Source organism: Pagrus pagrus, assembly GCF_965226575.1.
Source record: "Pagrus pagrus genome assembly, chromosome: 16".
Taxonomy (NCBI): Eukaryota; Metazoa; Chordata; class Actinopteri; order Spariformes; family Sparidae; genus Pagrus; species Pagrus pagrus.
Window position 1 is genome coordinate 26747460 of NC_140200.1, and position 13241 is coordinate 26760700.

The 13241-nt window shown below is 40.4% G+C and overlaps 2 protein-coding genes across 6 annotated transcripts in view; one reads left to right on the top strand and one right to left on the bottom strand.

Moving 5' to 3' along the window:
- Nucleotides 1-1915: 1915 nt before the first annotated feature.
- gja10b (gap junction protein alpha 10 b) lies at nt 1916-4545 on the top strand (the record flags this gene model as incomplete). Its single annotated transcript, XM_084377835.1, has 2 exons — nt 1916-3328; nt 4507-4545. The coding sequence occupies 2 exons, from the start codon at nt 1916-1918 to the stop codon at nt 4543-4545; spliced, it is 1452 nt and encodes a 483-aa protein (XP_084233961.1).
- A 1988-nt stretch (nt 4546-6533) lies between these two features.
- Nucleotides 6534-13241, bottom strand: part of bach2b (BTB and CNC homology 1, basic leucine zipper transcription factor 2b) — a 98464-nt gene continuing 91756 nt past the window's right edge. For all 5 annotated transcript variants that reach the window (XM_084377419.1, XM_084377418.1, XM_084377420.1 and 2 more), the window contains one exon: nt 6534-13062. In XM_084377419.1, the coding sequence (XP_084233545.1) occupies nt 12568-13062 (495 nt within the window). In that variant the 3' untranslated portion in view covers nt 6534-12567. The remainder of the gene's footprint in view (nt 13063-13241) is intronic.

A 13241-nucleotide genomic window follows, 5' to 3' on the forward strand; every position in this document is an offset into this window, starting at 1 on the left:
ATTTGTGACTCAGTAGCAGAACAGCCAGTGACAGGACGTGGAGGACAGAGGCAAACAAAGAGGATGCTAGACTGTTTATGCCAGAGTTTGGATAGATGTCTCATGCTAAATTTACTGTCTATACTCAATCATGCAGTTCTGTATGATAAAATATATAATAAATATATTTAAATTCTAGTCATGTCTGACTAGTAGTATTAACATTCTTTAAGTATCAATACCACAATACAAAAAATTCCCTGCAAAAGCCCTGCATTCAAAATCCTACCTGAGCACCATGTACTGAAGTTGTCAATAGTAAAGTATATATTTTCACTGATATATGATTCTATCTGACATTAAAAGATTGTTAATACTTATGCATCAGTGTATATGCATTTTACTTTTGTAGGTGCTTAAGATGGAGATAGTTTTACTTTATGTCCAGTATGGTACAAAAGTCTGAGACAACTAGTCAAGCTACTTCTGTTTTCAGGTTTGTGTAAAACCTGATGACTCATGTTTTCCCAGCATGATTTGACACTTTTAATTTAACAAGCTTCTTGTGATGTCACAGCATGGCTTATGTTCGATGGGGTTGAAGTCAGTTGATTGTAGATGGAATTCCATGACAGTCAGGTCTCCTCTGTCTTCTGTCAAAGCTTTGAGGTTGTGTTTGGGCTCATTATTCTGCTGCAGTGTGAATCAGACTTGAATACCATGTTTCAGTGTGGGTTTGAAAATTGATGTTCTCTTTCCTGTTTGTCTCCTTACATACACCCTTCTGTTACTGCCATAAATCTCAAACTTGGATTCATCAGTAAATAGGACCAGTCATCCACTTTGAAATTCTGGTATTTCTTAACCCACCTCAAGGCCTTGTTTATACATCCTCTGAGACAGCTACAAGACAGCCTTCTTTTGACTGGACATTTGTTTGGATTCTAGGACTCTAGGAACTAAGCTTGATGTATTGATCATCTGCTGATATGGTCACACTTTGGATACAACTGATCAAGTTTCTAAAAAGCGATTGAGAGTTCCATGCACTGCCTCCTTAGAATTCTTTAGTGTAGCCATGATTTGACTTGACTTCATACTGCAGCAAGACAATGAGCCCAAACTTTGCAAGCACTACTTGAAGACCATAGAAGACCAAGGAGTCTTGACCTGACCTCAATCTCAAATATTTATGGGGGAACTTAAAGACTGACAAAGCCAAGTTAAACGTGATTCCAAAACCATGGACATTGATTGACTGGCTGCAGGGATTTTATTCCATCCAGACAGAAAAACATCAGTGAGGTCCAACATTGATATTGACTGATAAGTTCTGACTCAGTCTGCGTTCCAGGTCATCCCAAAGGTGTTGGATGGGTCTGAGGTCAGGGTTTGTCGAAACCAAACTTTGTGCACGGGGGCATTGTCATGCTCAAACAGGAAAGATACTTTTACCAGTAGGTTGAAAACACATTTTTGTACACTATTCTACCACTTTATAAACAAGAAAAGTTGAACACATTGCGCATGACTGGTTATTGACAACTCAGTCGTTGCTATTTCCAGTGTAGTGTCCTGTTAAAAGTGGCAGGGTGAAACTAACCTCAGGGCATTATAGGGTCATGTGGTGGATCAATGGCTTCTAACTGGAGTCCTAGATTGCAGCAGTATGAAATAGTGTCAGCAAAACTGCACAGTTGGGTCTTGTCTCTCTTCAGGGACAACACATGAGCCCACAAATGAATCTGCTCTTTTATAATGGCTCAGTGCTGAAGCATATGAGACAAGGATGCTAGAGAACATGTAAGTAAACCATTTATATTTCATTTTTTATTAACTATTATTAACTTTTATTAACTATTATAACTATTAACTATATAACTTCATGTATTTCTTTATTCTTTGACAGATAATAATAATAATAATATGACAGAAAATGGGGGATTGGAACTTATTAGGGAGTATTTTAGAAGAGGTTCACATTCATTCCACCATTGTGGGGAAGATCTGGCTCACCATCCTCTTCATTTTCCGGATGCTTGTGCTCGGCGTTGCAGCTGAGGACGTCTGGGATGATGAGCAGAGTGAGTTCGTCTGCAACACAGAGCAGCCCGGCTGTAAGAACGTCTGCTACGACCAGGCTTTCCCCATCTCCCTGATCCGCTACTGGGTCCTTCAAATTATTTTCGTGTCCTCTCCGTCTCTGGTCTACATGGGGCATGCACTGTACCGTTTGAGGACCCTTGACAAAGAGAGGCACAGGAAGAAAGCCTGTCTGAAAGCTGAGCTGGAGGGGACAGACCCTGTCCAGGAGGACCATAAGAGAATTGAGCGAGAGCTCAGGAAATTAGATGAACAGAAGAAAGTAAGGAAAGCTCCCCTCCGGGGCTCCTTGCTGCGCACATATGTTTTCCATATCTTAACAAGATCTGTTGTGGAGGTGGGCTTTATTATAGGACAGTTTGCTCTGTATGGCATCGGACTGTCTCCTCTGTACAAATGTGAGAGGTTGCCTTGCCCCAACAGTATTGACTGTTTTGTTTCACGGCCGACAGAGAAGAATATTTTCATGGTTTTCATGCTGGTTATTGCTGGAGTTTCTTTATTCTTAAACCTCCTGGAGATTTTCCACCTGGGTGTGAAGAAGATCAAACAGAGCTTGTATGGATACAAATATGGAGACGATGACAGTGTGTACAGGTCAAAGAAAAACTCCATGGTGCAGCAGGTTTGTGTGCTCTCTAACTCCTCACCACAGAGGCTGATGCAGCTAACACAGATGACCTGCTCTGTTGTGTCTGATGCTCGCGGGGAGACTCTGCCATTGAGTACAGCCCCAGTGGCTCCTCAAAATCAGGAGAGGCCCAATAGCTCCCACCAGCAGCCATCACAAACTTGCCTGCCAAGTCACAGTGACATCAATGGTCTACAGCAGCTGGGGGTGGTGGAGCGGCGCAACACTCTGGACAACAGGAAGCCCTCATGCAGCAGCGATGAGTCAAATGGACCTCACTGCTCAGTCCAGCCGCGGTACGCAGGACCTCGACCCACACTGATGGCCGGCCACATGGAGATCCCAGCAGCCTTGAGGATCCCGCAGAGGAGGCAGAGCAGAGTGAGTGTTTGTAAGGAACTCAGTGACATGAGTGATTCTCCCGAGAGCGACCACTTCCCCACGGCTAGGAAGTGCAGTTTTATGTCCCGAGGGCTGTCGGAGGGCAAGCTGGCCTCCCCATCTGACAGCACCAACTCTCAGAGTGGAACTGACATCGAGGCCCAGCACCTCAACCAGGGAGAGAGTCCAATTATGACCCCGCCACCTCCCGCGAGTGGGAGGAGGATGTCCATGGTGAGTACAACATATCATCCAGTCATATCCTATCTGAGCCTTTAAAGCAACAAATGTCACTACCTGGCTCTCACTGAATATATTAGTGATGTACTGTCTATTTAAAGTGTAACTTAAAGCAACAAAATGTAACTTCCTGGAGAAAGATACTTGATTGTTGAGTTTCTTCGCCAGTTCATCAAATAGGCTACTGATTCTTTGGGTTGGCGTCCATTTTGAGCGTGCCAACCTGAGGATGAGACTCAACAATTGACTATCTGTCTCCAGGAAGTTACATTTTGTGGGTTTAACAACAGGCTAAAAAAGCAGTGTCACTTATGGAAGATTTACAATTTCTTCACACATATCACACAAAACAAATCATATGTATGAGTGCTACCATCTTGTGTCAGTGAAACTAAACTTCGCCCCCAGGCTGTGACAGGACAGTTTATTACAGCGGGGCTGGTATTCTTTTCACCTAATTAGTATCTCTCTCTCTCTGGTTTAGGGGTTAGGGTTTGGGTTACACAATGAATGAAAGTCCTGACAAGTATAGCTGCGCAAAACTGTTTGAGTGTGTGTGTGTGTGTGTGTGTTATCATGGCAAAATGTGATCGTGGAGACACCTAATTTTCATAATTATGTATCATTCATGTATTATCACCTGAAACTAAGAATCATATTTTATTGCCTTAGAATGAGCCCCTGTTTCTACAGAGTCTGTTTTCAGCGGAGTTTGCCATGTTGCACCGGCATGTGTCTACAGTAGCCCAGAATGGACAAACCAAACACTGATTCAAGAGAGAGCATTTTGCATTTTTCACAGCCGCTGTAGGTTCTTCGTCATGGCAGGGTGAGGGGAGCGGTATCCAGTTGGTTGCAACCTGCGACCTTACTGGTTGATGCCATTAAATCCTACATGATGTTTAAATCTTCCTTATTTACTTCCGTCTCTGGTTAAAAAACTTTTAGTTTGTTGCACCTTTGACCACTGAGCTGGGTGTGGTTGAAAAGGTCAGAACTGTGCACCTGTAACCACACCCACCAGTGATGGCAGATAATAGTCCAACCACTGTTGGTTAGTAAAAACAAGATTTTGAGCTATTTTCTCATTTATTAAGAAAAATGTGTTTGTGTGTACGTGTCTGTGATTTAACTCATAACCTACATTATCAACATGTCTGTTTGTCTTTCAGAGCATGATTCTGGAGCTGTCTTCAATCATGAAAAAGTAAACTGAAAATGGCCATTTTGTGACAAAGCTAGAGGTGACCAGAGTTTCAAAGGGACCAAGGGATCCTGATCGCAAAGCGACTCTTATCCTGTCACTCCACTTTAACTTTGTTTTCGCAGTTTGTTTATACAGTATGTATTGTGCATGAACAAGAACTTCACTTCAGATATGTTAACATGATATTCCACAGACAAAAGAAGCTTAATAATATTACTTCATGTACATTGCAAATTATATTTCCAGTAGCTGATTACTCACTATTTAGGGTGGTGGGTAGTTTTTAGAGAACATCAATCAAATCTGAATCCAAATTTGATTTGGCTCAAAGCATATGTGATAGCTCATAAAATGAGTCCAAAAGCCTGCTGCGACAATATTTGACTGAAGATTGTAATTAAAGATTGTGGAATTGGCAACCACAAAAATGAGAGAACTCTCGAACCAGTGTTTAGATTTATCATTATACCGAATGAGCCGGAGAAAAAAGGGCTCTTCAATTTCAGCATTTTGGTTTGACTAAAAGTAGCCTAATATTGTTTATGAATATATCTGCTTTTAATTGTCAATATTTCTGTTGTTCTGTTGTTTTTTCTATTAAATACTTTTCCCTCCTGAGCAGGACCAAACTGTTTTGTCTGAGTAGTTATGTTGTTTTGTCTAGAGTCAAGAAAAGTCGTCAGAAAAAATGTTGGCAGTTTCTGCAAAACACAAATATTTTGAAACTGTATGTTTTTATGCCATGACAACGCTGTGTACCTGGTCTGGTTAGGTTTCGGCACAGAAAGCACATGGTTGGGGTAAAGAAAACATAATATTTTGGCTTAAAGTACCCTGCTTTTGTCGCCATTAACGTGGCTGGAAATTGTCTGGAAGTCTCCTTAAAAATATCCAGTGGTTTCATACTTATATATGTTGAAACAAACCTTGAAACAGTCTTGAAAGGCAGTCACTGTCACCTGCCAATATGACATTCAGGTCATAAACATGTAATGTGAACAACAGTATGTTACGTATGGCACATACAAACGTGAACAAACCAGGGGCTTGCATAAATGTTCACTGCCAACATTTTATTCTGGCTACTGGGCTGAGTTTCCTGTTGATATTCATTGTCCACTGACTTCTCACTGCACTTGAAGGATTTCTGTCAGTTTTGATCATTAGCCTCACACTTACATTGGTAAATACCAAATGGCAGAATACTATGAATTTGGTGGTTAACATTCATCAAGTGTTCTGTTTCCTTACTCCTTCGTTACAGTGGACATTGCAGACTAAACATGGCAGAGTCATTATGCGTAATAAGAGTCCCAGAACACAAACAGCACTCATTCTGCTGTGTGTCATTTGGTTTAGGGTAATTTGATGAAACGCAAAATTACATAAGAATATGCACCATAAATGCATAATATCAACTGAAATGATAAAAGGCCCCATCACAATACAAGGCCTTAAGACCTTAAAGTATAAGTTCACCCAAAAATACAAAAATTCAGTCCCAATCTACTCGCCTCCATACAGATGGAAAGTTTCAGGTGTCCACAAAACAATTCTGGAGCTTCACAGCAAAGCAAAGTCATCAAACAACATTGCAGCATTCTGGGTGAACTTATCTTTATAGCAGTATTAATCACTATTTTCATATGAAAAATGGGCCCAATTACTATTTGCTGGTGGAAGTTTGAGCTGCTGAAGAGCCAGACCTTTACCTCTGGAGTTGGAGACAAAAATGGAGCTAAGATGACGGTGAATGTTGGTCTCACATTCATGATGTGGACACAAACACAACCCCAAATGAATGCTAATGTTGCTTTGCGTCTGGTGGATGGATTAGGAAATGTTTGTTAACGCATTCACCGTATCAACTTTCTGATTTCAGAGTTCATAAGGTTGTATGTCAGTGTCGTGTCTGCAGGTCATTTAATGCAGCTTTGAAACTGACTAGAATTTTGTCATGTATTTGCAAAGAAATCCACAAAACACAGAACATGATATGCACGTTTCTTTATTTCATAAAGAGAAATGGTGTCTAGACAAAAAAGTAATTTATAGAACACTAGCAATTGAAATGAATGAAAATGGGGTTTGCACAATACCGTATTTACAATGGTTATTAAGTCATTTTAATTAATTAGGGTCATGTAGCATTTAAAAATTATAAAGGTAAGAACTCTTAGTAGAGAATAAGCAAATAACAGCTATTTCAAATTGACAATATTAACACAAAACAATCATCTAGAAAAATGAAAGAAAAAAACAACTTGAACTACAAGCTTAAGAGCTATTACATTAAAAATGATGCACCAAAATCTACTAATACAATAATCCATATAATCTGTGTAAAAAGCATGTAGAAAAAACACCTGATGCAGTTTGCTGATACAGTCATTGACCAGTTATGAGAGGTATGAAGGATTTCACAGGTAGATAAGTGTGAGAAAGTCCGCACTGGTGACTCGGGGATGGGGGCCCAGGCCCCTGCATACACTCACTTCACTTGAATGTGAACGATGGCCTCTGCAAGTTCTAAGGCAAATATCGGAGGTGCACTTGTATCCATATAATGCTGACCCATCCCAAAAATTGGATTATAGACAAGCTGAGAAAACTCATTCTTTGTCTCTTTACACAACACCAAGAACCAGTCCAATTGAGCCGAGCATCAGTTTTACATGGCAAAAAATGTATCAAACATGACATGACACCTATTTGTAAACATTTTCCATTTTTATATTTTGCTCAATTCTCAGTCTGCGCTTTCAACCAGGATACCAGATTTTTTTTTTCAATAAAGTTGAGGAATATGTGAGAAAGGCATGTGTTTGTTCATATTCTTTTACAGAACAACCTTTGGAGTTGACAAGCCAGTGTTTGTTTCAGAGAAGCAGCAACAAAACAAAGTTTAACCAAACAAGTCCACAGCAAAAAGGTACGAGCATTCAGTTACAGTTACGGCGAAAGCAAAATTCAAAAAGTAATCAGGAGGATTCCTCATATCCAAGAATCAAATTCTTAAATTCAGTTTCAGTATTTTCTATGCATAGAACTATTAACATTACATCATTCTTAAAGCTGCACTAATTTCTTGACTTTTAATTCGTGTGCTACCTGTCCAGCACCGAGCAGCAGAGATACAGAGTTAGCTGGTGAACATAGTGGAAGATTTGCCAGCTAACGATACAGATATTTTTTCAGGAGGTGTTCGAGACCAAGAAAGACTTGAGAGTGATTATTGGCCCTGCATTCAACAGATGGACACGAACACTACTCCAAATCAGTGATCATGTTGCTCTCTGTCTGCTTGATGTCTAGCAGGCAGCCACTAAAAACTCTGTGAGGTAACAACAGAGCTGCAGGGATGACATATTTCTGTGGGCTAACTCAGAAGTTAGCATCACCCTGGTTCCTTTGACAAAAAGCAGATGAGATTCAGTTGAATTTTGGATTATTGCATGAAATAAAATCTGTGGCAAACACAAGTTTATGCTAATCTTCACAGGTGAAGACCACTCTCATCATTTATGAAGCATAAATGCAATTGCCAAAAGTAAAAAGCTACAGCTAGGCTATAAACTGACGGTTTAAAAGACCACAGTCACATGACTTCAACGTCACCACAACTAAGATGGAAATTTAGAATCAGAATAGTTTGCAACTAGAATCTGCCTGTGAAGGCAGACAAGTGAGTAGATGACAATTTACATGTTGGGTGTTTGCCGATGTACGTGAAAATATCTTAGGCTTGTGTTAACCACAGACTTTTTTCAAGCATCTAAACGAAAGTCGAAACAAAAGCCCCCAAGAGGCCAAAAATCAATTAATGCAACTTTAAGTAATAGTAACAAATCAATTTATGGGATGTTTTTAACCTTTTAAACCTTTTTATTTGTTTAAGAAAGCAAGTAATAATGCTGCTTCTGAGTGATATGGTGAGCACATTCAAATGTTTGGCACCCTGAGACACTAAAACGTCACTTCACTCAAATGACAGAAAAAGACAAAACACATTTCTCACTTAGTTTCCTGCTCTGTGACCATGTACATAGTTTGGAGACTGTCTTCGAAACTTGATTTAAGTTTTCATTGGAACTAACAAAAAAATATAGATCACACCAACGTGATTACTGTAGGCAAAAATCTCAAGCCTGGATATTTAGTTTGTAACCAATACAACCAAAACTATCTGCATGACTAGGTGCCACATGAGGCAAGTGAGAAATGTATTTGTATCTATGTATTTTTTGTAATGTGAGTGAACTGACCACTTAGACAACAGTCGTCATGTTGTAGATTCTGACATTAAGTCATCTCACCATTAAATCAGAGGATGCATGTTACTGTACTAAAACAGTTGGCGTCAGAGCATGCAGCAAGACTCAGAGAGCTTCGAGGTCTGGACAAAAAGCTTTTCTGACTGGAGAGTGTGCTTCAGGGGCCTGTGTGATGTGTCACCTCTTTATCGTAGCTCTACAGAAATCATAAGGTTTGTTAAATTGATTCATCAAAATATGTGTAACAGAAATCCTGCAATGCAAAAACAAGAACGTGATCGTTGTAGTATTATTCGGACATCTGAAAAGACACACTGGGGCCTTTGTTACAACAGTTCTGCTACAACACAAACTTCATGAATTCATTATCTCCAAACAGAAAAACATCAAGCAAATGAAAAAGTACATGAATAGAAAATGAGTTGCATAATGTTTGCAGAAAAGAAGCTTCTGTAATGTAGATGGTTCCACTTCAGTTTGCTGGCTTTAACCTGGTAGAATCTCCACATGGGTAAAAACTGGTTTGCTTCAGTAAATATGCGCACAACAATAAAAAACAGCACAAATAGGAAAAAGGGCTGAACCATTACTGCCCACTCAGGCTGTGCCACAACATATGTACTGTGTGTGTATTGTATGAATATATGTGTATGTGTGCATGTGTTTGTGTGTGTATGGGCCTATGTAGGGACCAGTCTTTTAACAATTTAAAGACAGGTTAATAAAATACACTTACTCTGTTCGGCTGTATAACATAAACAGTCTCACATGTGAGATCATATGTTAAACTACATCTAAAATTTACATCAGTTAAATTCAGGGGGAAAGCTTCAAAACATCTTATCCAAACTTTAAAGCCCCAATCCCAGATTCTTTTTTCTTTTTAGCTTTAAAACAGGGTCTCGAAACACTGTTGGATGGGAGTAGGTGTGTCATGGGCATGTCACGGGTGTGGCCAGTCATGAGGTTAGTTAAATAGCACCCCCATTTGATCTGCTAAATACAGTGGCTATACTATACAGGATATTACTATCCATATTCTTATTATACATTAGTATTTACTACAGCACTTTCTCTTTGAAGCTGAACCTTTGTTGAATGTTGAACGTCTATAAAACAAGGTCAGTTATCACTCTTTTATATTATGAACTTTTGATCCATGGAGGTTTTATATTTACAAATCTTTGCTGTCTAACGCTTCTATATAAATCTATGCTAGCTCCACAGAAGAGTCTTGGCAAGTGGTTGGCAGCTAACTTACACATAGCTGTAGCAATAGCAAGAAAGGAAAAGCTAAAGCTTATTATCTTGCTTAAAGCCAAATACACACATGTGGGTAGATTTACGGATAGGGTCGAAACCAACTGTTACACTGATGTTCTTTTGTTGGTTAAACTGCACGGAGGATGTAGACTAGTTTTGTGCATGCTAACAAAATCATTGCTGTTTAACTTTGCTAAAATTATGAAGGTTTTGTACTTTTAATAGCAAGTGCTGTAGTAGATACTCACATGTCTTAGAGTAAGGATAGTACACTTCAGTAACACTTAGAAGAAATGCTCAATGAGGCACAGAAGCTAGTGGAACAACAGCTAGCCGAGAGTTGACGTTAGCTTCAGCTCCTTCTTAAGCTAACAGGGAGTGCTGTTCTGGATTGGGGCTTTAAAGATCATTGAATAAAGCTTCACATTCCAATTGTATTCAACCTTGTACTGGAGTACTGGCTCTAGTTAGGGTTGAGATAATTCAGTTTGTTTATACATAGAAATTTTAAAAATATAATTTAAAAGCAGACTGCTCCAGAGAGAACTTACGAGGCAAACAGAAGCTAGACAAACTAACTAGGCTTATAGCTATAGGCAGCATGCATGCACATCACAAAGTAGGATGTTCAAACAAATGCACAATTAGGGCAAACATGTTACTATCTTAATATGATTGTTACTTAATCATTTGGACAACACATACACTGTTTTCACGTCAAATGAAATCTGAATTAGCTTATTCAATTCCTAAAGAAATACAAATATAAGGTGTGAACAATCTTATACTAAACCATTAGCTTCCTTTTGTGTTTAGGTTTCAGATACGTCTTCTTCATAGAGATATTTTTAATTGAATATTCATACAACCATATCCACAAGATGTTTCCTCTTGAAGTGCCAATTTAAGTGCTCCTTTTAAGGGGTCTCAAACTAAGACAAGGACCCTCATTGAAGTGCTAAATGGCTCTGAGCGCTTGGGGCTGGAAACAAAGTGCCTGAATTAAGTCAATTTCGTTCTTTCTATCAAGAGGTGTTAGATTTTATTCAGGTTCAGTTTGAAAAAAATGAATGTGGGCCGGGCTCTTTGTTCTCTCTCCGAACATCAAATGGCAACACTGAAGAAACCCAAAGCGTGTCTGCGAGAGTGTACACAAATAGCATCTTTAAATACTGATAAGAAGTAAGATTTCCTCCAAAAAACACAAGGCAGAACTCTTTTTTTTCACATTTATAGAGGAGTCAAAAGGTGGAGAGGAGCTGGCCTGAGCCACGCGTTCAAAAACGCGCCTTGAATGTCTAACTTTTATACATGCATGGGGCTCAAAATTCTACGTGTGTGTTGACGCATGTGTCTGTACTGTATGTACTGTATGTGTGTGTCTACATGTGTATTGAGCTGATTTCCTGAGTATAAGAACACCCGCCGTAATGGGGAGTATTCGTTAGGCAGGACAGGAAACAGCAAAGCAAAGATTTTTCCCTTAGCAAAAAGGTGCTTGATATAACCCCGGTGAAAAAGAAACATCTAAGCCTCTACCTGTACAAAACCACTGTTACAGTCATCATGCTCCATACTATATACATATCTGCCAAACAAGCACTTGAAAGTCACCATTACAACATCCAAATACAATGGTATTGCTGATGAGTGGGAAATAAAAATAGCCATTTAACCGCCTGCAAAGACTTTTCTTTTTCTTTCACTTCAGTGCTGAGGAAGGCAAAGGAGGAATGTTTTCGGTTACAAGCCTGTACAAAGTTCTCCTGTACAGAAATACAAATGCGACACGCTTGAAGACATTTTTGCATATGAACATTTTACAGTCTAACTGCATCGTAACTTCCTCGTGTACAGAAGCTGTATTCTCATTTTTCATGAATTAGGTTGAACATTCAGAGGATTTTTCTTTTTCCTGAGTTTGAATTGCTGTGACGAAAAGGGCCACTGAGATATAGCGAGAAAAGAACCACAGACAGTCAGAGAGAAAGACAGAAAGAGGTAGAGAAGATTGATAGAGACAGAGTGGGAAAAAAAGAGAGGAGCAAATGTGAAAGAGAGAAGGCAGGAACAGAGATACTGTCGGTACACAGAGAGACAGAGAGAGCTGCTGTTTAGGTCCGATGAGGTTCAACTTTGAGTCGTGATGTGTGACACATGAAGAACAGAGTCTCCACTGTAGAGGTTGCTGCCGGGGCGAGTATAGCACCATTGTAAGGGTTTGGTGAGAAGTTCCCACTCTGTCATGGTAAGAGGAGAATACCTGGAGAACAGTATTGCTGCTGTTAAGACAACTTTAGTGTCAACCGTTCAAAAAAACAAAACAAAACAACAGAACAGCACAAAAAGACATAAATACAAACAAAGCTTGTTTTTCAGTGAACACTGGCAGAGGCTGACCATCTCAACAACCCCGAGAGAGGGTTTGTCAGAAGAGTAAAATTAAATAATAAAAAAAACATCAAAAACAACAACACAGAGAACCACCACTATTTAGTACAGTCCTTCCTTGGCTGCTCGTCGGTTGTACATTTTTCAGTCATTTCCTGGCAAAAATCGACTGTTACCGTCTGGTTGGATTTCTCCAGGCCCGACTTTGTGTACAAGCTGGCTTCTTGGCCGTCCATATCTCTGTCTGCCCCGTTTCTGACGGCCGAGTCGGGCTCGCTCTCTGAGGGGCCTGGCGAGCCGTGGAAGCTGGGCTCTGGCGTGGCTGAGCCCGAGTGGGTGGTGAGGTCGATGCTGGTGGTGGTGTTGGTGGCGGGGCTGTGGGCAGGCTTGGGCTGGTGGGCGGCGTTGTTGCTGGCTGAGGAGTTGGCGGGCCGCAGCACGGGGCAGTAGTGGTGTAGAGACTGGACCTGCTCGGGGCTCAGCTGGACGTCCCTGCACACCTCCTGCGACAGGCAGGAGAAGTTCTCCCACAGCTCACCCATACAGGCCTTCAGCTGGTTCCTCTCTGTGAGCAGCTTCTCCTTCTCACACACCTGCACACACACACACACACACACACACACACACACACACACACACACACACACACACACACACACACACACACACAGTATGACTCACTTTAGAGGTGTAGTTTGTAAGACAGATTTTGACCGAAGCAGCAGAAGAAGCTCCCACCCACTGTCTACTGAATGATGTTATTCAGAGTTCT